At 40.9% G+C, this 26,726-nt stretch overlaps 2 protein-coding genes across 4 annotated transcripts; both read left to right on the forward strand.

Moving 5' to 3' along the window:
• The first annotated feature begins 1,601 nt into the window (after positions 1 to 1,601).
• LOC118216333 (sterile alpha motif domain-containing protein 9-like) lies at positions 1,602 to 10,645 on the forward strand. The gene is made up of 3 exons (XM_035397429.1): positions 1,602 to 1,791; positions 3,585 to 3,655; positions 5,078 to 10,645. Exon 3 carries the CDS (start codon positions 6,208 to 6,210, stop codon positions 9,703 to 9,705), a length of 3,498 nt encoding a protein of 1,165 aa, XP_035253320.1. The 5' UTR covers positions 1,602 to 1,791; positions 3,585 to 3,655; positions 5,078 to 6,207; the 3' UTR covers positions 9,706 to 10,645.
• A 2,998-nt stretch (positions 10,646 to 13,643) lies between these two features.
• Positions 13,644 to 26,002, forward strand: LOC118216331 (sterile alpha motif domain-containing protein 9-like). Of its 3 annotated transcripts, none has more exons than XM_035397424.1 (3): positions 13,644 to 13,758; positions 18,621 to 18,690; positions 20,436 to 26,002. In XM_035397424.1, exons 2-3 carry the CDS (start codon positions 18,687 to 18,689, stop codon positions 25,064 to 25,066), a joined length of 4,635 nt encoding a protein of 1,544 aa, XP_035253315.1. In that variant the 5' UTR covers positions 13,644 to 13,758; positions 18,621 to 18,686; the 3' UTR covers positions 25,067 to 26,002. The 3 variants fall into 3 exon arrangements, with proteins under 3 accessions (XP_035253315.1, XP_035253314.1, XP_035253316.1); XM_035397423.1 differs by lacking the exon at positions 13,644 to 13,758 and adding an exon at positions 16,512 to 16,643; XM_035397425.1 differs by lacking the exon at positions 13,644 to 13,758 and adding an exon at positions 18,267 to 18,358.
• The last annotated feature ends 724 nt before the right edge of the window (positions 26,003 to 26,726 follow it).

A 26,726-nucleotide genomic window follows, 5' to 3' on the forward strand; every position in this document is an offset into this window, starting at 1 on the left:
AAAGTAATTTATAATGAAAAATCTACTCGTAAGTCCAAAAAGTTTTTTTTTTTTTAAGTAAAAAGGTAAATGTAAAAAATGTTTTCCAAATGCATACAATCTAAACCCTTTTTAGAAAAAGAAAAAAAAAAATAGGCCAGACACCTTTTCAACCAAATGCAATGCATTGTTGCATTCACTGTAGAAATGTGTTCTATCAACCGTATGTATTTAATTTCACATTATTACACCCAGAATGATTAAATGAGATCGAAAGAGGCCAAAGCAACAAATTCAGAAAGAACCTCTACTGATCCAGAGAATGGTGGTAAATGGACTGCATTTATATAGCGTTTTACAATTGATGCCTCTCATTCGCCAGAGCAGTTAGGGGTTAGGTGTCTTGCTCAAGGACACTTCGACACGCCCAGAGCGGGGTTTGAACCGGCAACCCTCCGACTGCCAGACAATCGGTCTTTTACCTTCTGAGCTATGTCGCCCTAAGAGAGAGACACTACTCAGAGCAATCTACTGCTGTTCCTCGTTCTGGATAAGAGAGTCTGCTAAACGACTGTAATGTAATGCAATGTAACGTCACCTATTCAGAGACGGCCAGAGCCACTTGACGCAGAGTGAGTTCTCTTTTCAGCAATATTTGCGTAGGCATTCCATTACTGATATTTACTGCTGGGTGGCACTGCCACCTCCTGGGTCTGAATCCGGCCTGGAGCCTTCCTGTGTGGAGTTTGCATGCTCTTCCTGTGTCCGCGTGGGTTTCTCCCTCTGGTTTCCTCCCACAGTCCAAAGACATGCAGGTAGGCTACCTGGAGACTCTAAATTAGGTATGAGCGTGTGAGTGAATAGTGAATGAATGACGTACGTGCGCTGCAGTAGATTTAGGGGCCTGTCCAGCATGTATTCCTGCCTCTCGTCCAATGCACGCTGGGATAGGCTCCAGCAACTCCTGCTACACTGCCCAGGATAAGCGAGTATAGACAATGGATGGATATATCACAGTTAACAGTTGAACGTTAACCGTATAATTTCAGTTAAATTCAGACTAATATTTTACAGTGACCCCTATGTAACCTGAATACAAATGGAAAATTACAAGAGGCTATAACTCTGTAACTTGTATGCTTAATGGAAAATTACAGAATAAAGACTAATATTTGTTTAAGGGAAAGTTGGGGTAACATTCCACAATAACGTTATCACCTAAGAACAGAAAATCATTGTGGTGCCAAGAAGGTCAGGTCGACCCAAGAGCAGGAAATCAAAATCATTGTGGTGCCAAGAAGGACAGGTGGCTGGTATTTTTAGAAATGTGTTAAGGGGAGTTGTGGGGTACATTTGTGTATAAAATGAATGACACGACAATACTACTACTAAAGCAAAGCAAATGAGATGTAAATACGCATACATTTTTTGAGATGCTCTATTCTGCTGGATTTAATTCTTCCACTCCGGATTTAATTGATCCGCAGCCATGTTTCGTTTTTCAATAAATCGAAACTTTCAGGAAATGAGCTCCGCACATCATCCGGTACTGTATGTAGATGGCCTACCTGTTTTTTTTTTAAGTTTTTTTATTTTTTAGGTGCTGTAAACCACATCCTGTTGGCAAGGGGTTGCGCGCGCGCCGAGCTACATTACATTCAAAGCGATTCACAGAGTAGTGGAATTTCCGGTATTTTTTATTTCCCTCTTTAGAAAATTAATTTAACTCGCAATGATTTTCCTCGCTTTGATTTCCCTCGCATGGGGGTATAGAGCTACAACAACGCCCAGACTGGTCTATGGTTAGATGTGGTGAGTCTGTACTTTAATATGACCGTTCTTGTTCTTTTGCATAAAATTAATGGTACAGTCAATACAAAAGTGACAAGAAACTACGCCTTAGGGTACGGGTTCTGTATGCCACCCTAGGCTGCTTAACTCGAAAATTACTTTGCACAGACAGTATAGCTGAGATTGTGTGCACTTAAATATATTTAAACCAATACTTATAACGCCTGACTACCATTTGTAATTGATTCCGAATTGATATTCTATTGAGTATTCTAACACAACCCTTATGACAAGACGGGCGTTGTTTCTTTATTCGTTAGGTGCATTTTGAGTAAGGCTGTTTTTACGATTAAAATGTTACAGTTGTCTGTGCTTACAGTGCTATTACTTCGTTTTCATAATGGTAGGTTTCTTGCAAGTATTTTCAGGCGGCACATTGCAAGCGTAATTCTGTTTAGTTTTTAGATTCGGCGTCAAAATCTTATCATAAGCGATGTGATAGGTAGGCTAACGGCAACCCCGAATTAGGTTAACATTAGTTTATTTGTTTCGCTCGAATGGTACATGATTCTCACATCCTTAAGTTCTACAATTTTACAGTACACAACATCTGCAATATCAAATACGTGACAGGATGCTTGCGATGCTCAGTGTCGTTTATATTCGGACTAAGACAAGGTACAATGCTAGTCTGTAGAGGTAGTTGCCATGGTACTGATACGGTCATATTTTCACTGTGCTGCGTCAAACAGGAAGTAATTCCCTTTAAATCACCACTGTGCAAACCGTATTCATAAACATTGATTTAAAACTTTTAACACAGATGTAAACCGTTTCTGACTTAGCCTATGCTTACTGTGTGAACTAGACCTGAGGTTCATGGCTATGAATAACTGATACTTAATGAGAATTTTTTTTTATCGGACCTGTGTTCTGTAGTTGTTCCAATGAGCTTCAGTGTGCACTTATTGTACGTTGCTTTGGATAAATTTGGCGTCTGCCAAATAAATGTGATGTAATGCGTTAAATCTCCAAAATGATGTTGATGATGAAGTTGACAGTCGGTATTTACACTGTAAGTGGGTTATGGGTACTGGAACTTTGGGAAATGCTGTGCGTATTCTTGTGAAAATATAGACATGAGCACAGGGGCCTGAGCGTTGCTGCAAATATCAAAGAAAAGTCGATAATACCTCAGACTGAGATCACCATAACCTTATGTTGAACCATCAAATAAATGCATGCTACTTCACAAAATAGGCATTGTGTAGCCTTGTTGTCACCAGGTCAGGTGTGGGCTGTACCATTTGAATACCACGGCTCACTACTTCACACCACTGTTGCTTCCCCTCTGAGGCACTTCCCCCTCCACTAACTACTCTGCTATATATATATATATATATATATATATATATATTTTGTCTGTATACTTATACTGTGGGAGTGAGACAGAGTGCAAGCATTCAGCTGTAGTAGGGTTATATAGCAAAAAAAAAAAACCTTGGGTGATATCTCTACAATTTTGAAACATGACAGTGAGTTGAGAGTTAACTCCACAAATGGTACTGAATCCACAAATGCAGGACAAATAGTCAACACAAGGATTGATTCGAATGATTCCTCATTCCCAAAGTGTTAATAGTGCTGTATACAGTAGATCTGCTCATTGTAAGATATATTAAATCTGAACTCACTAGCAGTTTTACATTTTAACGCTGAATGATTTTACTCTTCCCAGTTGGTAACATTGTCAAAAATCATTTTTTCCAAGAGTGAAATGATATTTTAATGAATTCTTTTGTACATTTTCTCAGATGGAGTGCAGAGATCTTGATGATTTTTACATTTTTACCTCCAAATGAACATAGCCGTGAGTGAGTAATGGGTAAGTATACCGTGTGATTTGTTGTCATCATTTTCAAATTCTGCGAACAAAGCATTTTCAGTTCTATTTATCTGTACTGCCAGGACATTTGGCCAAACAAACCAGACAAATAAAAAAAAAATGAATGCAGAAATAAATAGAGTGAGCTCCATAACATTTGGGACAAAGACATTCTTTTTCTTGATATGAGTCCATCTTAGATCTTTAGATTTGTAATCAAACAGTGCACGTGTAGTTAAAGTGCAGGTTCTCAGCTTTTATTAAAGAGTATTATTTATATGTTTTTGTTTCACCATGTAGAAATTGCAGCACTTTCTATACACAGTCCCCCATTTCAGGGCACCATAATGTTTTGGTCAAATGGCTTCATGTTTCTGATTAGTCAGGTGTGTTCAGTTGCTTCCTTAATTCAGGTATAAGACAGCTTTCAGTGTCTAGTCTTGATTCTAAGCTTTTGATTGCCTTTGGAGTATGTTATTGCCGTTTGTCAACATGACCAGATTTGTGCCAATGAAAGTCAAGGAAGCCATTATGACGATGGAAAGAAAAAAAAACAGTCAGAACCATAAGTAAAACCTTAGGCTAACCAGAATCAACTGTTTGGAACATCATTAAGAAGAAAGAGATCTCTGGTGAGCTCAATAATAGCAAAGGTCCTTGTAGTCTAAGGAAGAACTCTACAGTTTATTGAAAAATCCTCACCAGAATGAAGTATAAAAAAAAAAACCCAAACAACTATCTGACAGATAATAAATACTCATCAAGAGGCTGGTGTGGACATGTCAGTGACTGCTGTCCACAGAATACTTCACGTACAGAACTGCAGAGGCTACACTGCAAGGTCCAAACCACTGGTTAGCTGCAAAAACAGTTATGGCCAGGATACTGTTTGCAAATGAGTACCTAAAAGAGCCAGCGGAGCTCACTGTATATTAAGCAGCATTGCAGGTGGTGAGCTATGGCGCATAATGATGATTAATCTAGGGCAGGGATCATCAACTCTGGCCCTCAAATCCAAATCCAGCCCTGGTTTTCTTTTCTCCCGGGTAATTAATGCTACTGATTGGCCAGACTGTCTTCACACCTGACTCCCAGGCAAAGGGAGGGTGGAAAACCAGCAGTTCTTGGCCCTCGAAGACCGTGAGTTGCTGATCCCTGGATCTAGGGGGTTTTCACGATCTACGCGTAATTAAATTTGGAAGGTTTAATCCTGCTGATTGACCTGGCAAATTGCATGTGCCAGAGGGCCATATTACAGTAGTTTCTCACATGTGTGCTTAGCAACAGTTTGTATCTGCTTGTACTATACTTCCCTACAATACACATTCCTACTACACACACATCCCTACAATAAGTAAAGTGTTCTTAAGGTCATATGCACATTTTCAGTATTTGATGTCCCGTTGTATCTTCCTTGCTTAGCTGAACTGGGCGACAAACCGCTGGAGAACTGGACGGAACTGGACGTGAGCTCCTGGTTAAGGTCAATAGGAGTGAAGGAGCAGTATGTTCAGAAGCTGCAAGAGGAGGAAGTGGATGGCAAAATCCTCAGGGAGGTGACAGAGGACTATCTGAAAAAAGAGACTGGCATGAAATCTGGCCCCGCTCTCCTGATAGTCAGAAAAAGAAACGAGCTCGTTGAGACTTTCCAAGGACACAAGCTTCAAAAGACCAAGAAAACTCAAGAGAATATACCCAACAAAGGAGCTGGAAGTCAGAATGAGCTGCGAAGCACAGGCGATGTGACCACCGATGCTGGCACTAATCAGTCCCATCCAGAGACAGAGACAGAGACACAGACACACAAGGACCAAACAGTAATTGGGCTTTCCACTAAGAAAGACTGTAAACCAAGGCCCTTTGGCAAAGAAGGTATTGACTTCACATACGTCAAAAACAATGTTTTACAGCCTGAATCTGGCGTCATCGATCTTATCACACCTTGTCATGAATATAAATCACTTGCAAATGCCGTTAAATTGGACAGGACAAGGCTGCAAGCAAAATTTGCCAAGGAGGTTCTCAAATTTGGCGCTGGATGCATGAATATTAGAACAAATGGTACAATACACTTTGGTGTGATGGACAGTAGGGATGACACTCACTATATGCACGGTGAAATAATTGGCATTCCTGTGGCAGAGAAAGACATCCTTGTTGATGCGTTAGACTATATAGAACGGTGTTTTACTTCAGACAGTGAAGACGTGCGACAGTGTATAAGGCCACCACAATTTATCGAGGTCATAGACATAAATGGCACGGAATAACTTTACGTGGTGGAGGTTGACATCGTTCCCACAGTGAACGTAGTGAGGAACAAAGTGTACTCTGTCCGTCTTCCAAACTTTAAAGAAAAGTCAAACAAGGTTGAACTTGAAAAGGAAGCAATCTATCGCAGAGTAGGATCCAAAACAGAACCAGTTATTGATCAAATTGTTTTTAACTTCTACCAACGTGTGAGAGACAGAGATGATCTGAGAGAAGAGGCTGAGAAGTCACAATTTCTCAACACACCAGATTTCTGTGAAGACCTGGGAAGGAAACTGACGATGCTTGTGACCAGTGGGAAAAAGTTCATTGAACAGGAAAAGTGGTACATTCTCGTCACAAACAAATTTCAGCAGGACCATTTGAGAAGCATCGACTTTTTATTGAACATGAAGATTTTCTGTGTTTTTGATTTTGACCCAGATTCAAAAGTATCTGGATTCTGTGGCAAATACCTTCAGCACCATGCTGCAAACCTGCATTTCATGCAGAACTACAAAATTCCAAGTGACATGAGCATCAGGGAATTTGAGAGACACCTACACTTGTTTGAACAGACAAGCTGGATATTTTGCAATGGACGAAACGATTACCGTGGAAACGAAAACCCCTGTGATGAAATGACCTGGATCAAAACCAAAATCACACTTCTGCGGGAATCTGTATCGCTGATCTGCAAACAGATCTTGCCGAAGGGCTCTTTCTTGGTGATCTTTCTTCTCACTTCCCCTGTAGAGAAGCCTCAGTTGCACACTTTCTATGAATTTTTCACTGATATGGAAGGTCATGAAGACATCATTTGCATTTCAGAAAGTGAAGAAAACCATCAGAAGTGGCAGAGCTTTGCGGAGGCGTACTGTAGTGCTGATGCCGTTAATCGTTCCAGCATTGTCGGGATGAAAATGAGCCACGTGAACGCTACTCTGCAACGCATTCAGCCAATGACGACTCGAGCTACCAAACATTTGTCAGTTTTCACAAAAGGAGAGTGTCTACTTGAAACTAAAGAAGAGGAAAGGATGTACTCCTTAGAGATCCTGAGTGTTGACCAGTGTGATGAAACCAGCAATGACTTCATTGAGGCAGAAAAAGAAAACTTGGAAAGGCAGTTTTACCATGGCGGTAAAGTGAAGTGGCTGAATTTCTGGCTTGCAGAGAAGAAGTTTGTTGGGGAAATCATTCAGAGAGATGCATACAGGGAAATATCAAAACTTCTCAGTGACATTCAGAAAAGAGGTGCAGACCAAGTACCTGTGAGCAGCATCAATATATACCACCATCCAGGCAGTGGAGGGAGCACAGCTGCACGACAGGTCATTTGGAACAACAGAAAAGACCTAAGATGTGCAGTTGTGAAGCCATCATACTCACCAGCCACTGTATCCGAGCATGCGGTTCACCTACGTGAATACGAAGAGAAAGACCCCCCACAAAAATGCCTCCCAGTACTCTTGCTGGTGGAAGACTGTGAGAATGACTACCTGGATGATCTACGGAATGAATTGGTGACTGCTGTCTACACCAAGAGAATCGCACAGGGGATGCCCTGTTTCATTCTTCTCAGCTGCAGACGGTCACACAACCCAGAGAAAAAGTGCAAGGAGTCTCCTCTCCAGAATGTTGCTGTGACCCACAAGTTGTCAGCAGAGGAGAAGAGGCAGTTTTCTGGGAAACGAGAGAAGCTCGAACAACAGTACCAGCCAGAGTTCATCTTAACATTTGTCTTGATGAGTGAAGAATTTGACCCACAGTACATTGAAGATTTTGTGAAACATTTGCTGCAAGACATTGATCACACAGCTGTTGTCACAAGGCTCATTCAGTATGTAGCTTTGCTCAACACCTATGTGCAAAACTCCTTCATCTCCCAGTCTCATTGTGAGGCCTTGATGAGAATGACCATCCAAGTGGACAGATTCCGCCAACACACCTTTGAGAGATCCTTGAGTGAGCAAGCTAAACTTATCTTCATACACCTGAGAGATGACAAGACGCACATTCATTCAATCCGTATCATTCATCCTTTGGTGGCAAAGGAGATTCTCTGGCAGTTGTCAAGTAGCCAGCAGAATCTAAGTATAATTGCACTGAATTTTCTCCATGAGGATGTGCTTTATGAGAACAGGTTTGGAAGAGAGGAGTATGTGAAGTTTCTCAGAGACTTGTTCATGAGGCGTTGCCGAATCATTAAAGGTGATGAATCTGACAGTTTTTTCTCTCCTCTCATTGAACATGTTGTGGAAGAGGAAAGCCCAGACAAGGCTATCGAGCTTCTAAAAGAAGCGTACATGCGATTCAACAAAGATGCTTTCTTTGCTCAGCAGCTTGCCCGACTCAACTACTCCCATGAAAAATTTGAAGAGGCAGAACAATGGGCAGAAATAGCTGCAAAAAAGATGCCCCAAAACTCCTACATCCTGGACACTAAAGGTCAGGTGTATAGGAGATGGTTCAATGCCAAATGTAAAGAGATTGAAAAAAAGACTAAGACACCACAAAACACAGCAGATGCAATTGAAAAAGCACTTAAAGCCATAGACTGCTTCAAAGACTGCCAGGCGGCAGCCATCTCTGATCCTGAAACCATGAACAATTCAGGTTTTTTTTCTGCAGTGGACATTGGATGCAACTTGGTAAAGCTCATTTTTTCACTGCAAATGTTTTCAAGAAAGGCTAGTGGCAGCTCTGAGTGCCTTAAGTATCTAGTGACAGACTACATCCCTGAAGAAGTAAAGAAGCCTTGGGAAAGGTTCCACAGCAAACTGAAAAGCATTCAGATGTCAGTGCATAATGCCCTGGAATGGATCTCTGAAGATTTGAGTTACTTTCAGACAGATTTAAATGCAGAGGAGGACGAAACGGCTGCAACCTCCGAGATCAAAATAAACAATCCAAAAAATTGGTTGGTAAACATGTCTACTGCATATGGAAAGCATTTCAGCAGGGTTTCTCTCAGCACCTTTCAGCAGCAAGGCAATTTAAATCCAATGAACTTGACTCCTTTCATGAAACGCATGCAGATATACTGTCTTGGCGGGGGGAATATAACAGCAATCTTCTCCCTCCTGCATGACCAGACAGACAGGGACCAAATACACGTGCTGGAGGAAATAATATCCTTGTATCCCTCCAACCCACTGAAGGCAAAACTGGACCAAGTTGATCTTGTGAACTATATAGCATCTCAGATTGCTTTAGGTTGTCTTTCAACTCAGTCTCCTAAGCTTGCACCAATTCAGTATCTTCAGTTTCTCTGCCAGCAGTTCCCAAATGAGAAGAGCAAATGCTTATCCAGTGCTCTTTTCTTGCTCACATTGCTTTTCTGGCCAGACGACAATGACGATGATAAAGAAAACAAATACACAATTGTCATGTCAGCTGTTGAATGCCTCAGTAGAAGTTACTGGACCAAAATGAAATCGATGCCCCAAAGGAAGAGGAGAATTTACACTCACTTTTTCCTGAGCAACGGAAATGGACGGGACAAGATTGTACACAAGAGCAAAGTGGAGAGTCTCACAAAGAAGCTCCCTGTGTCAGAAAAAAGGATGAAGTGGCTACGCGGGGAGGTGTGGAAAATGCCAGAGATCAAAACACTTTTGAAGCCCGTTGATGGCTGGACAGAGGATGGTACTGTTTTTCTCCAAGGTCCTAAGAAGAAGTTCTTGATTCCAGCTTTGAATTCAACCTCAGTGCCCTACGGCAATGAGAACGTCACTTTCTACTTGGGCTTCACCTTTAGAGGGCCTGTTGCCTACAACATCACTGAAATAACATAAAATGGGAAGATAACATTGTCCTGCATAATAAATTCATCAAGTACCTGTAAATATGTAAATAATTGTGACAAAATGGAATCAAAGACAGACTTCCAAAGTGGACTGATTCCTGGAGACGGTGGAGCTGGAGCACTCTTTAAGACAAAGGCAGAGAACAAACTTGTTCTTATACTCAAGCATTAATCCATAGAAAGACAGGAAACCGCATTTCAACGTCACCTGACATCTTCCTCGAAATGTCGGTTACCTGTCTTTCTATGGAAAGTAGCGCCCGGGCACATCTGTTATGTAGATAATTGCCATGGAGATGAGAGACCATGAATTATGTTTTTTTTTTTTTTACAGTACATGTGCCATCTAGAAACATCAAATACAAAGTTATTTTTAGAAATTTTGAGCTATGTACTACCAACGTGTATCTGTAATATTAATCTTTTATTTTAACTTCTGCCAAGGTTATGTAACGTCATCCGTCTGTTTTTTGTCCGTGACAAGACATATCTGGAAAAGTAATGACCGGATTGCCATGCATTTTTCTGTGCGCATTCATGTTACCGAGAGGAAAAACCCTATTGACTTTTGTGACTCCATGGCCTTTCCTCTAGCGTCACCATCTGGCCAGACATATCTTGAAAAGTTATTACTGAATTGTCAAGACTTTTACAGTGCACAGTGGTGATTGGTTGTGCCTTGGGTACATTTTTTCTAGTTTTATTCTTGTTTGCTTGTTAGTAGAAATACCCTAGTGATCAATAAGTCTTACTGTGTAAACACTGTCTTGAAGACATGTCATTAATAAGAATTGCATATCATGGATTGCATTAATTCAACATGGTGCATTCTACTCTGTTTAAATCATTGAAAACATACAGAATGATTGAATACGATGATGAATGATTGAATTCTTTAACCCAGTGCATAAAAGTTAACAACCAATGTGTGTGTCTCTGCCTTTTGTGTAATTATTTTTGACACCTTATGAAGATGGTGCTACACAAGAGAACTTACTGACCTGATAAAACTGGCGAGTCCTGTGGTAAGAGTTCAAGGATATGTAACTGTACAAAATGAGTATTGTACCTTATCGGACCTGTGCTTGTAGTTGTTCCAATAACCTTTGGTGCGCACCTCTTGTACATCGCTTTGGATAAAAGTGTCTGCCAAATAAATGTAATATCATATGTTGAAAGTGACCTCCCAAACAAATGGTTCCATATTAATGTATTGTGCTAGAGCCAGAGAGACCCCAAGACTTTTGGGTGCCCTAGGCAAAAAAAATATTATTTGGGGGCCCCTCCAAAACAATGGCACCTTCTGATTCTTCTGCCTGGAAACCAATGTCAAAGGAAGGCAAAAAGGCGGGGCCCTGGACAAGAAGGCAGGGCCCTAACTGCAGTGCCAGATCTGCCTAGTGGGAGGGCCAAGCCATTGTGTACTGACATGAGACACCGATTGAGCAAATAGCTTTGAATCTGATCTCTGCAAATGATGTGCTGAGGTAAGGAAACCAACTGTGAGAAAAGAGTAATTTTGGCTAAAACTACGACGGAACATTCAAGGGCCGATTATAAGGACAATAACATTTGGACAGCTCTAGCCTAGCCTTTTGACATTGTAACACAAAGTTCAAGGGGAAGGTCATAATTCTGTATTGACATGAAAGTGGTGTAACTGGATTAGCAACGATGACATTTTCAAAATTCCCCTGAAGGGAGTTGTTCTATCAACTTTGTTGGTATAAAAGACTGTTCTGCTGTACAGTGTGACTGTACTATATGCTATTATTATGGTGTCTTATGACCACCATTAGCTTGTATAATTTTTCATAAAGCGATAACTGTATTAAAAATAAAAAAGTTGATTTTCCAATTTGCAATAAAAGACATAAAGTAATAAGCATGGCGAATTGAATAATGAAACCCCATTCACCCACCCACACATCCAACCCCCACCTCCCTTCCCCCAGATACATAATAAAATCCTAATAATAATAATAATAATAATAATAATAATAGTTATAATAATAATTTGCTCCTCTAAGGAAGAAAATGATGGGATATAATATGATTGATTCTGAATTGCATATATAAAACATCTTAGTTGTGGATATTTTGCAAGATGTTTGCTTGGGGAGTTGAATTTGGCTGATAATTATTTAAAAGACATCGAGAAGATCACCTATCCCCTTTCAGCCCACATAGGGAAGCAATGGCATAGCCACAGGTGTGCCAGGGTGTGCCTGTGCCACCCAAAGAGGCAGCTGGCACACCCAAAAATCAGATGCAGAATGAATTTTTAGTTATAGCCTTACTAAAACGTTTTGTTCGAAAGTTATTATGGCTATTATGGTCTAATTATAATAATTGTTAATTTTAAAATAAATTCAAAATTATTTTAGTCAAAAAACAACATCCACCGTCATGCACAGCCTGCCTACCAATCAAATTTTTTAAAAGCTGATACATGTGCAAGTAGCCATTGACCTGTGACCCCAGCGAGCATCACGGGAGACTAGCAGTGTAAATAGTAAATAATGCAACGCCTGCAGCTAATGCTAGAATATACTCTAGCCGCTAGTTTATGAAAATGAAACAGAGCTCGCTGTTTAACTTCTTCAAAAAACCTTGCATTGATGACCAGCTGGACACAAGGCCTACAACAGCTGAGGAGGATGTTTCTCCATCACCCCCTCAACACCCCCTCGGTACAGTTGGCTAGATTATAGCATTAAACTGGACGCTGTATTTTGCCAACCTTGCCACCACTTTAACACTGATGTCAATGAGGACAGGCTTAGCAAAGCAGCACTGAGAGACTGGGGGAATCGTGGTCAGTTTTGTATAAAACACGAAGCTAGTAAAGCCCATGCTGCTGCTGTGGCCAGACACAAATGTTTCATGGACATTAAAAGGGCTGGAAAAGGTGACATCACGCATCAGGTCACAAAAGACAAACAGGAGCAATTCCCTGAATTTATTGAAAGAAACCGGGCACTTTAAGCTGTCAATTTGCACAGGTAGGCTATGTCCCAATAAAGTTTTATGTAAATGTCATTTGGGGGAATGCTGTGTAGATCCTGGGCTTGCCTAGTTGTTATCTATTCTATTGTAGGCCTGTTTTGTTTTATTTGATAAGCCTATGTAAAGAATGATTGCACTGTGACGTTTAAAATAACAATCAACTGTACAATGACTAAAGCACTTTTTATACTGTGTTACGGCTATGTTGTAGGCAAGCCTATATGGAGAGTAATGGATGATTATATTTTTGTGGAGGTGCACATCAGTCTAGCCTACTCTGTGTTGTAGAGAAAATTATATGTGGCGCACCCAGTTTTTCTGATGCACACCCACAGTCTTTTTTCTGGCTACGCTAGTGTTGCGGAAGGCCCTTTCTTGTTTTTGTATGACAATGCACCGGGCATACAGCAAGGTCCATATAGAAATGGTTTTGTCGAGGACGGTATGGAGGAACTTGACTGGCCTGCACAGCGCCCTGACCACAACCCCATCTAACACCTTTGGGATCAATTGGAACACCAACTGTGAGCCAGGTCTAATTGCCCAATCAGTGCCCAGCTTCACTAATGCTCCTCTGGCTGAATGGAAACAAATCAGTGCAGTAATGGTCCAACATCTAGTATACAGCCTTCCCAGAAGAGTAGAGGTTGTTATAGCAGCAAAAGGTGGACCAACTCCAGATTACTGCCCATCATTTTGAATGAGATGTTGTATGTCAGGTGTCCACATACTTCCGGCCATGTAGGTTATCTTGAGATGTGCTATTCTACTGGATAGGATTTTTCCACTCTGATTTTCTTGATCTGGATCCAAACTTTCGTATTCTAGAGAACACCCTGTTGGCAAGGAGAGGCGCGCGCGCTGAGCTACATTACATTCATAGCGAATCACAGAGAAGTGTAATTTCCGGGAGTTTGGTATTCGCTCTGAAGAGCATTAATTCCCGCACGCAGTGATTTTCCTCGCTTTGATTTCCCTCGCCTCGGCATGTACAGCAACCAAAAACACCCGGATGTGTCCGTAGCTAAATATGGTGAGTAAGTACTTTAATACGACCTCTATTTATCTTTTTAACTGAATTATTAGTGCCGTCAGTACAAAAAGGGGTAAGAATAACGCTTTGTGGTACTGGTCCGATACCCGAGGCTACGTGGCCAATCTGGGAAAATCACTTTGCTCAGATGTTAAATAACAAAATACTGTAGCTAGGATAGCCTACCTGCACATGTATTATTCAGATCACTGCCGCAGTTGTTAATTAATGAAAATGTAAGATAGCAGGTTGAGACCAACGATCAGCTTTAAGGAAGGGTTTCTATCCTGTCTATTTTCAGCTCAGCAAGCACCACTGTCAGGTTGTAAACTCATTAGGGAAATCAGGTGGAGTAGTGTATGGACAAAGCAAATACTACAGACACTGGTGCCCATAGGACCTGGAGTTTGTGCTGGCAGTACTGGCATTTACTGCTGAAGTTGAACATAAATTCTTTTGAATATAAATACTAATGCAAAGCAAATGAGATGTAAATACACATACATAGAGTACATGACTACAAGTATCTGGACACCCAGGGTGTGCAGCTATTTTCCATGGTTTAGGTTAGGCCTCTTAGTTCCAGTGAAGGCAAAGCTTAACGCTACAGCATACAATCACATTCTAGACGATTCTGTGGTTCCCCAACAGTTTGCGGAAGGCCGTTTCTTGTTTTAGCATGACATTGCACCGGGCATACAGCAAGGTCCATATAGAAATGGTTTTGTCGAGGACGGTATGGAGGAACTTGACTGGCCTGCACAGCGCCCTGACCACAACCCCATCTAACACCTTTGGGATCAATCGGAAAGCCAACTGTGAGCCAGGTCTAATTGTCCAATCAGTACCCACCTTCACTAATGCTCCTCTGGCTGAATGGAAACAAATCAGTGCAGTAATGCTCCAGCATCTAGTATACAGCCTTTCCAGAAGAGTAGAGGTTGTTATAGCAGCAAAAGGTGGACCAACTCCAGATTCCTGCCCATCATTTTGAATGAGATGTTGTATGTCAGGTGTCCACATACTTCCGGCCATGTAGGTTATCTTGAGATGTGCTATTCTACTGGATAGGATTTTTCCACTCTGATTTTCTTGATCTGGATCCAAACTTTCGTATTCGAGAAATCGAAACTTTCACGAAAGGGCACGCGCACACCCTCCAGTACTGCGCGCAGGTAGCCAACTGGTTTTTGTTTGTTTTTTTAGGTGTGGCTGAAAGTATTTTATTTACCGATCTAGAGAACACCCTGCTGGCAAGGAGAGGCGCGCGCGCTGAGCTACATTACATTCATAGCGAATCACAGAGAAGTGTAATTTCCGAGAGTTTCGAGTTCGCTCTGAAGAGCATTAATTCCCGCACGCAGTGATTTTCCTCGCTTTGATTTCCCTCGCCTCGCCATGTACAGCAACCAAAAACACCCGGATGTGTCCGTAGCTAAATATGGTGAGTAAGTACTTTAATACGACCTCTATTTATCTTTTTAACTGAATTATTAGTGCCGTCAGTACAAAAAGGGGTAAGAATAACGCTTTGTGGTACTGGTCCGATACCCTAGGCTACGTGGCCAATCTGGGAAAATCACTTTGCTCAGATGTTAAATAACAAAATACTGTAGCTAGGATAGCCTACCTGCACATGTATTATTCAGATCACTGCCGCAGTTGTTAATTAATGAAAATGTAAGATAGCAGGTTGTGACCAACGATCAGCTTTAAGGAAGGGTTTCTATCCTGTCTATTTTCAGCTCAGCAAGCACCACTGTCAGGTTGTAAACTCATTAGGGAAATCAGGTGGAGTAGTGTATGGACAAAGCAAATACTACAGACACTGGTGCCCATAGGACCTGGAGTTTGTGCTGGCAGTACTGGCATTTACTGCTGAAGTTGAACATAAATTATTTTGAATATAAATACTAATGCAAAGCAAATGAGATGTAAATACACATACATAGAGTACATGACTACAAGTATCTGGACACCCAGGGTGTGCAGCTATTTTCCATGGTTTAGGTTAGGCCTCTTAGTTCCAGTGAAGGCAAAGCTTAATGCTACAGCATACAATCACATTCTAGACGATTCTGTGCTTCCCCAACAGTTTGCGGAAGGCCGTTTCTTGTTTTAGCATGACATTGCACCGGGCATACAGCAAGGTCCATATAGAAATGGTTTTGTCGAGGACGGTATGGAGGAACTTGACTGGCCTGCACAGCGCCCTGACCACAACCCCATCTAACACCTTTGGGATCAATCGGAAAGCCAACTGTGAGCCAGGTCTAATTGCCCAATCAGTGCCCACCTTCACTAATGCTCCTCTGGCTGAATGGAAACAAATCAGTGCAGTAATGCTCCAGCATCTAGTATACAGCCTTCCCAGAAGAGTAGAGGTTGTTATAGCAGCAAAAGGTGGACCAACTCCAGATTCCTGCCCATCATTTTGAATGAGATGTTGTATGTCAGGTGTCCACATACTTCCGGGCATGTAGGTTATCTTGAGATGTGCTATTCTACTGGATAGGATTTTTCCACTCTGATTTTCTTGATCTGGATCCAAACTTTCGTATTCGAGAAATCGAAACTTTGACGAAGGAACCTGTGCACACCCTCCAGTACTGCGCGCAGGTAGCCAACTGGTTTTTGTTTTTTTTAGGTGTGGCTGAAAGTATTTTATTTGCCGATCTAGAGAACACCCTGTTGGCAAGGAGAGGCGCGCGCGCTGAGCTACATTACATTCATAGCGAATCACAGAGAAGTGTAATTTCCGAGAGTTTCGAGTTCGCTCTGAAGAGCATTAATTCCCGCACGCAGTGATTTTCCTCGCTTTGATTTCCCTCGCATCGGCATGTACAGCAACCAAAAACACCCGGATGTGTCCGTAGCTAAATATGGTGAGTAAGTACTTTAATACGACCTCTATTTATCTTTTTAACTGAATTATTAGTGCCGTCAGTACAAAAAAGGGTAAGAATAACGCTTTGTGGTACTGGTCCGATACCCGAGGCTACGTGGCCAATCTGGGAAAATCACTTTGCTCAGATGTTAAATAACAAAATACTGCAGCTAGGATAGCCTACACTTAAATATATTTAAGCAAATACTTAGAACGCATCACTACCATTTTGTAATCTATTCCGAGTTAGTATTCTATTTGTGCATTCTATCACAACACAAATGACAAGACGTGCTTTGCTTTTAGGCAATGTAATATACGCTTTGCAGTACCAGGCTATGCACAGTAAGCCTGCTCCGGAATCCCTCATGGTCGTTAAAAAAAACAAAAAACCTATCGCTGCCAGTGTCTGTGCTACGTAAAATATTTACAAGAATCCTACCATGGTGCATACGAAGCCGTATGCCTAAGGCACAGTACCAGTAATGTTGTTGACACTGCTTTTAGACACGGCTTAAATATGATATTAAAAGCGATGCGATAAATAGGCTAATGATAACGTCACGTTCGATTACCATTAGTCCATTTGTGTCGCTGCAATGATAAATGACCTTCATGAATGTTACTTTCTCAAGTCCTGACATTTTTACTTAAGATATAACAACTTGGCTATATCAAACGAAATAAGATTCTTCGCTCGGCGTGTCAATATCGCTTATATCTGGACCAAGACTCCGTAGAATCTTAAGTCTTATATCACCATATTACTATGTTCATTTGATTTATATCGTATAACACATATGTGTATTGAATTAAACATTATGGCTAATTTGTCAGTCTGTAACCCCCCCCCCCCCCTTCCCCGCCCCTCCTCCAATCAACGTTCGTCACACAACAGGGCCTGTTCTGGGTAGTGATTTATTTTCATTTTATTGCCAACAAACCGGTTTTATAACTTGGTCATAGTTTTTAATAGAAGTCATCCTTTGTCTTGTCTGTACTCTGTACGCATGTGATCTCCTCCCATTGTCTCCTCCCAGACTGAGCAAAACCATTTCTGTTTACATTGCACACAGCATTGTTATTTCTGAAAGTTAAATGTTTGTATCTGCAGTTTCCAACATAGATGTCAGCGTAGGCTAATCTAATATTGAATAATATGAGTGTAATGAGTGTATGCAAAGAATCTGAATTTGCAATTAACTGAATTAATATTTTTCATTCCCAACAGCCAAATGAATTGCACTGAATTAATTGTTTTGACATTTTAAAACATAGGAATCGCAAAATTCAACATGTTAATTTGAAAATGGGCGAGTCAAAAAAAAAAGTATTCACACTGAAACTTTGGGAAATGCTGTACTTATTCTTGTAAAACATAAACATGAGCACGTGGGCCTCAAGCGCCTCAGCAAACATCAGAGAAAAATCAACAAAACCTCATGAAGGATCACCATAATCCCTGTGTTGAAGCATACAATAAACATTGTGCATTCACGTTTCCACCAGGTCAGGTGTAGGATGTACCACGTGAACACCAGGGCTCACTGCTTCAAGCTGCTGCTGCTGCTTTCCCTCTGAGAGTTGGGAGCGAATTAAATAAATAAATTATTTAAATTAAATAAATGCGAATTATCCAAATCAGCACGTTATCCAGGAAGAGGGGGCTCTGGGCCCCCCAGTCTGGTATCAAATCCAGAACCCAGATGCAGGGTGAATAATCAACACTCGATATTGATTCAAATGACCCCTCATTCCCGAAGTGTTAATATTGTGACAGTTTTGCTCTATAGGTCTACTCATAATTAGGTAGCCTATATTAAATCGAATCTCACCAAACTAGCAGTTTAATGATTTAACACAGAAATGCTTTTACACTGCCTTCTTGTATTTTTCTTAGTTGATAACCTTGTCAAAAATATGTGTCTCAAAAGTGATTTGAGATTTTAACAAATTATTTTGTCCAATTTTTCAGATGAAGTACAGAGATCTTGATTATTTTTGCATTTTTCCTTCCAATGAAGACAACCATGAGTGAGTAATGGGTAAGTATACCGTGAGATTTGCTGTCATCCTTTTTAAGTTCAGCATTTTCAGTTCTGTTTATCTGCATTGCCAGGACATTTGGCCAAACAAACCTGACAAAATAAAAAAAAAAGATAAATTTAGAAAAGTGGAAATAAATAGTGAGCTTCATAATGTTTGGGACAAAGACTCTTTTTTCTTGAATTGTGTCTGTACTCCACAATAATTTATAATCAAACAATGCATATGGGGTTAAAGTGCAGTTGCACAGTAAAACAGTGGTGACGCTTATTTCTCTGGAAACATTTCATGCAGCCTCTTTAGTTGCATGCATTGCATTGCATGCAAAGGATATGCAGCAAAGTACTACACATGACGACTTTCATTTACATAACATTAGTATCTCCCAAACATAATGGAGTTTACTGTATATTAAGCAGCCTTGCAGTAGAGATGCTATGCACAGTTTGATTATTAATCTATAAGGTGTTTTGGCAATCTACATATAATTAATTTAGGAAGATTTGATCCTGCTGATTGACCTGGCAAATTGCATGTGTTACAGGGCCATATTAATGAACCCCTTAAACCCCTCCCTGTCTCCAAAATGATATACAGTACGGACATAGTTCAAAGCTTGAAATAAAGAGCACATTTGTGCCAAAATGACAAAATCCCCTGATCCTATGGGAGTCTCCCTCTGTAAACATACTGGGAGGGCTGGCCCCGAACGTTCGAATGGTTCGGAATTTGTTCGGTATAGTGGCATTCAAATCTCAATTTAGGATTCGGATGATTCGTTTTTTAAATTATTATTATTGTTGTTGTTGTTGTTGTTAATTTGAGGATAGGTTAGATAACCTAAAAAAAATAAATAAAAAAAGATAAAAGACAAAGATAAAAGAAAAAAGACAAAGCACGCAACGCGCGTCACTCTACAAACGGTTCAGTCCACGTGTCCATTAGCACAATGGCAACTGCGAAGAAATCGGCTGTGTGGAAACACTTCAAAATTACCGATGACAAGAAAAAGGCTCAATGTCAAATATGTAACAAACAACTGGCATACCACGGCGGCACAACAAATCTGAGTGCTCATTTGAAATCTGTAAATAGGCTATGTCTGTAATTAATTTGTCGGTGAAAAGATATCCTGTAGCTAGCCTAGTAGGCTAGCCTAGGCAGTTATTTAACGAACTAGCTAGCTAACATTGCATTGGCTAACTGCTGTTACAGGCATAGGGGATTGGCGTCAAAGAAATTTAATAATAATAATAATAATAATAATAATAATAATAATAATAATGACATTATTATTATTATCATTGTTATTATTATTATTATTATTTTGAAAATGTCCCAAGCTAGGCCTACTTATTATTTAATAAAGTTGTATGCACAATGTTTTCTTGTCGGCTAGCTGTTTTTATTTGCCAGAGCGCTTCGTCTGACAGTGCTTGTTTTTTTTTTTGTATCGTGATGAGATTGCACCTGTTACATTTTTCTGTTACTAGGCTACTGATCTGCTGTGACTGAATCAGTGACTGATTAAAGCAATAATTTAAGAGAATGCTATTTTTAGACACCGGCATCTAATTGGGGCTATAAGACATTAAAGTAGTTTCTCACATTAGCAACAATTTGTATGTGCTTGTACTATACACCAAATAAAACGTGCTGTTCCTTCCCTACAATTAGTATAGTGTTTTTAGGATCCACAGCACATTTTCAGTTTTTGATGTCCTGTTGTATTTTACTTCCTTAGCTGAATTGGGCAACAAAGCACTGGAGAATTGGACGGAATTGGACGTGAGCTCCTGGTTAAGGTCAATAGGAGTGAAGGAGCAGTATGTTCAGAAGCTGCAAGAGGAGGAAGTGGATGGCAAAATCCTCAGGGAGGTGACAGAGGACTATCTGAAAAAAGAGACTGGCATGAAATCTGGCCCCGCTCTCCTGATAGTCAGTAAAAGAAATGAGCTTGTTGAGACTTTCCAAGGACACAAGCTTCAAGAGACCAAGAAAACTCAAGAGAATATACCCAACAAAGGAGCTGGAAGTCAGAATGAGCTGCGAAGCACAGGCGATGTGGCCACTGATGCTGGCACTAATCAGTCCCATCCAGAGACAGAGACAGAGACACAGACACACAAGGACCAAACAGTAATTGGGCTTTCCACTAAGAAAGACTGTAAACCAAGGCCCTTTGGAAAAGAAGGTATTGACTTCACATATGTGAAGAACAACGTTCTACAGCCTGAATCTGGCGTCATCGATCTTATCACTCCTTGTCATGAATATAAATCACTTGAAAATGCCGTTAAATTGGACAGGACAAGGCTGCAAGCAAAATTTGCCAAGGAGGTTCTCAAATTTGGCGCTGGATGCATGAATATTAGAACAAATGGTACAATACACTTTGGTGTGATGGACAGTAGGGATGGCACTGGCTATATGCACGGTGAAATAATTGGCATTCCCGTGACAGAGAAAGACATGTTTGTTGATGCGTTAGACTATATAGAAAAGTGTTTTACTTCAGACAGTGAAGACGTGCGACAGTGTATAAGGCCACCACAATTTATCGAGGTCATAGACATAAACGGCACGGAAAAACTTTACGTGGTGGAGGTTGACATTGTTCCCACAGTGAACGTAGTGAGGAACAAAGTGTACTCTGTCCATCTTCCAAACTTCAATGAAAAGACAAACAAGGTTAAATATAAAAAGGCAGCAATCTATCGCAGAGTAGGATCCAAAACAGAATCAGTTATTGATCAAAATGTTTTTAACTTCTACCAACGTGTGAAAGACAGAGATGATCTGAGAGAAGAGGCTGAGAAGTCACAATTTCTCAACGCACCAGATTTCTGTGAAGACCTGGGCAGGAAACTGACAATGCTTGTGACCAGCGGGAAAAAGTTCATTGAACAGGAAAAGTGGTACATTCTCGTCACAAACAAATTTCAGCAGGACCATTTGAGAAGCATCGACTTTTTATTGAACATGAAGATTTTCTGTGTTTTTGATTTTGACCCAGATTCAAAAGTATCTGGATTCTGTGGCAAATACCTTCAGCACCATGCTGCAAACCTGCATTTCATGCAGAACTACAAAATTCCAAGTGACATGAGCATCAGGGAATTTGAGAGACACCTACACTTGTTTGAACAGACAAGCTGGATATTTTGCAATGGACGAAACCATTACCATGGAAACGAAAACCCCTGTGATGAAATGACCTGGATCAAAACCAAAATCACACTTCTGCGGGAATCTGTATCGCTGATCTGCAAACAGATCTTGCCGAAGGGCTCTTTCTTGGTGATCTTTCTTCTCACTTCCCCTGTAGAGAAGCCTCAGTTGCACACTTTCTATGAATTTTTCACTGATATGGAAGGTCATGAAGACATCATTTGCATTTCAGAAAGTGAAGAAAACCATCAGAAGTGGCAGAGCTTTGCGGAGGCGTACTGTAGTGCTGATGCCGTTAACCACTCGAGCATTGTCGGGATGAAAATGAGCCACGTGAACGCTACTCTGCAACGCATTCAGCCAATGACGACTCGAGCTACCAAACATTTGTCAGTTTTCACAAAAGGAGAGTGTCTACTTGAAACTCCAGAAGAGGAAAGGATGTACTCCTTAGAGATCCTGAGTGTTGACCAGTGTGATGAAACCAGCAATGACTTCATTGAGGCAGAAAAAGAAAACTTGGAAAGGCAGTTTTACCATGGTGGTAAAGTGAAGTGGCTGAATTTCTGGCTTGCAGAGAAGAAGTTTGTTGGGGAAATCATTCAGAGAGATGCATACAGGGAAATATCAAAACTTCTCAGTGACATTCAGAAAAGAGGTGCAGACCAAGTACCTGTGAGCAGCATCAATATATACCACCATCCAGGCAGTGGAGGGAGCACAGCTGCACGACAGGTCATTTGGAACAACAGAAAAGACCTAAGATGTGCAGTTGTGAAGCCATCATACTCACCAGCCACTGTATCCGAGCATGCGGTTCACCTACGTGAATACGAAGAGAAAGACCCCCCACAAAAATGCCTTCCAGTACTCTTGCTGGTGGAAGACTGTGAGAACGAATACCTGGATGATCTACGGAATGAATTGGTGACTGCTGTCTACACCAAGAGAATCGCACAGGGGATGCCCTGTTTCATTCTACTGAGCTGCAGACGGTCACACAATCCAGAGAAAAAGTGCAAGGAGTCTCCTCTCCAGAATGTTGCTGTGACCCACAAGTTGTCAGCAGAGGAGAAAAGGCAGTTTTCTGGGAAACGAGAAAAGCTCATACAACAGTACCAGCCAGAGTTCATCTTAACATTTGTCTTGATGAGTAAAGAATTTGACCCACAGTACATTGAAGATTTTGTGAAACATTTGCTGCAAGATATTGATCACACATCTGTTGTCACAAGGCTCATTCAGTATGTGGCTTTGCTCAACACCTATGTGCAGAACTCCTTCATCTCCCGGTCTCATGGTGAGGCCTTGATGAGACTGACCATCCAAATGGACAGATTCCGCCAACACACCTTTGAGAGATCCTTAAGTGAGCAAGCTAAACTTCTCTTCATACACCTGAGAGATGACAAGACGCACATTCATTCAATCCGTATCATTCATCCACTGGTGGCAAAGGAGATTCTCCGGCAGTTGTCAAGTAGCCAACAGAAGCAAAGTGGAATTGCAATGGATCTTCTCCATGAAGATGTGCTTTATGAGAACAGGTTTGGGAGAGAGGAGTATGTGAAGTTTCTCAGAGATTTGTTCATGAGGCGCTGCAGAATCATTAAAGGTGATGAATCGGATAGTTTATTCTCTCCGCTCATTGAACATGTGATGACAGAGGAAAGCCCAGACGAGGCAATTGAGCTTCTCAAAGAAGCGTACGTGCGATTCAACAAAGATGCTTTCTTTGCTCAGCAGCTTGCCCGACTCAACTACTCCCACGAAAAATTTGAAGAGGCAGAAAAATGGGCAGAAATAGCTGCAAAAAAGATGCCCCAAAACTCCTACATCCTGGACACTAAAGGTCAGGTGTATAGGAGATGGTTCAATGCCAAATGTAAAAAGATTGAAAAAATGACAAAGACACCACAAAACACAGCAGATGCAATTGAAAAGGCCCTTAAAGCCATAGATTGCTTCAAAGACTGTCAGATGGCAGCCATCTCCGATGTTGAAACTATGAACAATTTAGGGTTTTTTGCTGCAGTGGAGGTTGGATGTAACTTGTTAAAGCTTGTTTTTTCACTGCAGTTGTTTTCAAGCAAAAGTGGTGGCAACTCTGAGTGTCTGAAGTACCTGGTGACAGATTACATCCCTGAAGAAGTTAAGAAGCCCTGGGAAAGCTTCCACAGCAAACTGAAAAGCCTTCAGATGTCAATGCACACTGCCTTGGACTGGATCTCCGAAGACTTGAGCTACTTTCAGACTGATGTAAATGCAGAGGAGGACGAAACAGTTGTGACCTCAGAGTTCAGAATAAACAATCCAAAGAACTGGTTGGTAAATAAGTCCACTGCATATGGAAAATATTTCAGCAGTGTTTCTCTCAGCACCTTTCAGCAGCAAGGCAATGCAAATCCAATGAACTTGACTCCTTTCATGAAACGCATGCAGATATACTGTCTTGGCGGGGGGAATATAACAGCAATCTTCTCCCTCCTGCATGACCAGACAGACAGGGACCAAATACACGTGCTGGAGGAAATAATATCCTTGTATCCCTCCAACCCACTGAAGGCAAAACTGGACCAAGTTGATCTTGTGAACTACATAGCATCTCAGATTGCTTTAGGTTGTCTTTCAACTCAGTCTCCTAAGCTTGCACCAATTCAGTATCTTCAGTTTCTCTGCCAGCACTTCCCAAATGAGAAGAGCAAATGCTTATCCAGTGCTCTTTTCTTGCTCACCTTGCTTTTCTGGCCAGAAGACAATGACGATGATAAAGAAAACAAATACGAAATTGTCATGTCAGCTGTTGAATTCCTCAGTAAAAGTTACAGGACAAAAATGAAAGACATTCCACGAAGGAAGAGGAGAATTTATACTCACTTTTTCCTGAGCAACGGAAATGGACGGGACAAGATTGTACACAAGAGCAAAGTGGAGAGTCTCACAAAGAAGCTCCCTGTGTCAGAAAAAAGGATGAAGTGGCTAAGCGGGGAGGTGTGGAAAATGCCAGAGATCAAAACACTTTTGAAGTCCGTTGATGGCTGGACAGAGGATGGTACTGTTTTTCTCCAAGGTCCTAAGAAGAAGAAGTTCTTGATTCCAGCTTTGAATTCAGCTTCATTGCCCTACGGCAATGAGAACGTCACTTTCTACTTGGGATTCACCTTTAGAGGGCCTGTTGCCTACAACATCACTGAAATAAAATAAAATGGGAAGATAACATTGTCCTGCATAATAAATTCATCATGGACTTGTAAATATGTAAATAATTGTGACAAAATGGATTCAAAGAAAGACTTCCAAAGTGGACTGATTCCTGGAGAGGGTGGAGCTGGAGCACTCTTTAAGACAGAGAACAAACTTGTTCTTATACTCAGGCATTAATCCATAGAAAGACAGGTAACTGACATTTCGAGGAAGATGTCAGGTGACATTGAAATGTCAGTTTCCTGTCTTTCTATGGAAAGTAGCGCCCAGGCACATCTGTTATGTAGATAATTGCCATGGAGATGAGAGACCATGAATTAAGTTTTTTTTTTTTTACAGTACATGTGCCATCTAGAAACATCAAATACAAAGTTATTTTTAGAAATTTTGAGTTATGTACTACCAACGTATATCTGTAATATTAATCTTTTATTTTAACTTCTGCCAAGGTTATGTAACGTCATCCATCCGTATGTTTTTTGTCCATGACAAGACATATCTGGAAAAGTAATGACCGGATTGCCGTGAAATTTCTGTGCGCATTCATGTTACCAAGAGGAAAAACCCTATTGACTTTTGTGACTCCATGGCCTTTCCTCTAGCGCCACCATCTGGCCAGACATATCTTGAAAAGTCATTACTGAATTGTCAAGACTTTTACAGTGCACAGTGGTGATTGTTGTGCCTTGGGTACATTTTTTCTAGTTTTATTCTTGTTTGCTTGTTAGTAGAGATACCCTAGTGATCAATAAGTCTTACTGTGTAAACACTGTCTTGAAGACATGTCATTAATAAGAATTGCATATCATGGATTGCATTAATTCAACATGGTGCATTCTACTCTGTTTAAATAATTGAAAACATACAGAATGATTGAATATGATGATGAATGATTGAATTCCTTAACCCAGTGCATAAAAGTTAACAACCAATGTGTGTGTCTCTGCCTTTTGTGTAATTATTTTTGACACCTTATGAAGATGGTGCTACACAAGAGAACTTACTGACCTGATAAAACTGGCGAGTCCTGTGGTAAGAGTTCAAGGATATGTAACTGTACAAAATGAGTATTGTACCTTATCGGACCTGTGCTTGTAGTTGTTCCAATGACCTTTGGTGTGCACCTCTTGTACATCGCTTTGGATAAAAGTGTCTGCCAAATAAATGTAATATCATATGTTGAAAGTGACCTCCCAAACAAATGGTTCCATATTAATGTATCGTGCTAGAGCCAGAGAGACCCCAATACTTTTGGGTGCCCTAGGCAAAAAAATAATAATTTGGGGGCCCCTCCAAAACATTGGCACCTTCTGATTCTTCTGCCTGGAAACCAATGTCAGAGGAAGGCAAAAAGGCGGGGCCCTGGACAAGAAGGCAGGGCCCTAACTGCAGTGCCAGATCTGCCTAGCGGGAGGGTCAAACCATTGTGTACTGACATGAGAGACTGATTGAGCAAATAGCTTTGAATCTGATCTCTGCAAATGATGTGCTGAGGTAAGGAAACCAACTGTGAGAAAAGAGTAATTTTGGCTAAAACTACGACTGAACATTCAAGGGCCGATTATAAGGACAATAACATTTGGACAGCTCTAGCCTAGCCTTTTGACATTGTAACACAAAGTTCAAGGGGAAGGTCCTAATTCTGTATTGACATGAAAGT

Source organism: Anguilla anguilla, chromosome 17, assembly GCF_013347855.1.
Source record: "Anguilla anguilla isolate fAngAng1 chromosome 17, fAngAng1.pri, whole genome shotgun sequence".
NCBI classification, from domain to species: Eukaryota; Metazoa; Chordata; class Actinopteri; order Anguilliformes; family Anguillidae; genus Anguilla; species Anguilla anguilla.